Source organism: Cebus imitator, unplaced genomic scaffold (assembly GCF_001604975.1).
Source record: "Cebus imitator isolate Cc_AM_T3 unplaced genomic scaffold, Cebus_imitator-1.0 Scaffold356, whole genome shotgun sequence".
In the NCBI taxonomy this organism is placed as follows: domain Eukaryota; kingdom Metazoa; phylum Chordata; class Mammalia; order Primates; family Cebidae; genus Cebus; species Cebus imitator.
In genome coordinates this window covers 2,498,713-2,500,214 of record NW_016107671.1, presented here as the reverse complement: position 1 = coordinate 2,500,214, position 1,502 = coordinate 2,498,713, and the positions used below count along the sequence as shown (strand labels likewise).

Here is a 1,502-nt window from a genome sequence, read left to right as displayed (position 1 = left end):
CTGGGCATGGTGGCGCGTGCCTGTAGTCCCAGCTACTCAGGAGGCTGAGGCAGGAGAATTGCCTGAACCCAGGAGGCGGAGGTTGCGGTGAGCCAAGATCGCGCCATTGCACTCCAGCCTGGGTAACAAGAGCGAAACTCCGTCTCCAAAAAAGAAAAAAGAAATACCCACCAGACATCCATACGGAGATGTAGAGCAGTCACATGTGCAATTCGGAAGTTTCAGAGAAAGGTTCAGGGCCAGGCAATCTCAGCACTTTGGGAGGCCGAAGCAGGAGGACTGCCTGAGCCCAGGGGTTTGAGACCAGCCTGGGCAACATAGCGAGAGTCCACCTCTACCAAAAAAAAAAAAAAAAAAAAAAAAAAAAAAAGCTGGGTGCTTTGGCTCACGGCTGTAATCCCAACACTTTGGGAGGCTGAGCTGGGCGGATCACTTGAGGTCAGTTATTTGAGACCAGCCTGGTCAACCTGGCAAAACCCCATCACTACTAAAAATGCAAAAATTAACCAGGCGTGGTGGTGGGCACCTGTAATCCTACTTACTCAGGAAGCTGAGGCAGGAGAATTGCTTGAACCCAGGAGGCAGAGGTTGCAGTGAGCCAAGGTCGCACCACTGCACTCCAGCCCAGGAGACAGAGCAAGACTTCATCCCAAAAAAACCCAAAAAACAGAGAGAAAGGTTCCAGCTGGATATACATATCTGGAAGTTATTTCTGAATGGTGTTGAAAGTCAGGAGACCAGAAGGGCTGTTTGAAATGTCCATGGCGCTCCGTGCAGTGGGTGAGCACTCAGCCAGCTTCCTCACTGTCCCATATCCTTCAAGCTAGGGGATGATGATGTGCCAGATGGCTCAGCCTTCCACGCCAAGCGCAGCTACCAGCCCCACGGCCGCTGGGCAGAGCGGGCCGGCCAGGAGCCCCTCAAGACCATTCTTGATGCCCAGGACCTGGATTGCTACTTTACCCCCATGAAGCCCGAGAATCTGGAGAACTCCGTTCTAGATTCACTGGAGCCACAGAGCCTGGCTGGCCTGCTGAGTGAGGTATGCACTTCCACCCCAGCCTGGCCAGCAGTCCCTGTACCATGACAGCCCCAGGGCCTGGGGCCTCAGGCTGACTCCCACTCCATGGGGGAAGGGAGGATTACATGAGATGGTGAAGGGCAGGAGGGTGAGCCCCAGGTCTGGTGCACAGCAAGACTTACCAGGGCAGACAGGAGTCCTTGGAAAGTGGGTCACTTGGGGGTTAAGAGTTCAGATGCTAGAGCAGGCTTATACCCAAGTGGGGTACATTTGGGTGGATTGACCCCTGGTCGTACCCGTTCCTGGTTTTGTGAGCTGGAGTAAGAGACTTAACCTCTCTGGGCTTCAGTTTTTTAAAAAATAGTCATAATGGGGTCAGGGGCAGTGGCTAACACCTGTAATCCCAGCATTTGGGGAGGCCAAGGCAGGAGGATCACATTTAAAGATCACTTGAGGAGTTCAAGGCCAGCCTGGGCAACAT

General features: G+C 53.5%; 1 protein-coding gene across 1 annotated transcript in view; it reads left to right on the top strand.

The window, feature by feature from the left end:
• WDR62 (WD repeat domain 62) overlaps nucleotides 1-1,502 on the top strand; it is a 48,990-nt gene that overhangs the window by 41,271 nt on the left and 6,217 nt on the right. The window contains exon 21 of the mRNA XM_037730699.1: nucleotides 824-1,042. Coding sequence (XP_037586627.1) covers nucleotides 824-1,042 — 219 coding nt within the window. The remainder of the gene's footprint in view (nucleotides 1-823; nucleotides 1,043-1,502) is intronic.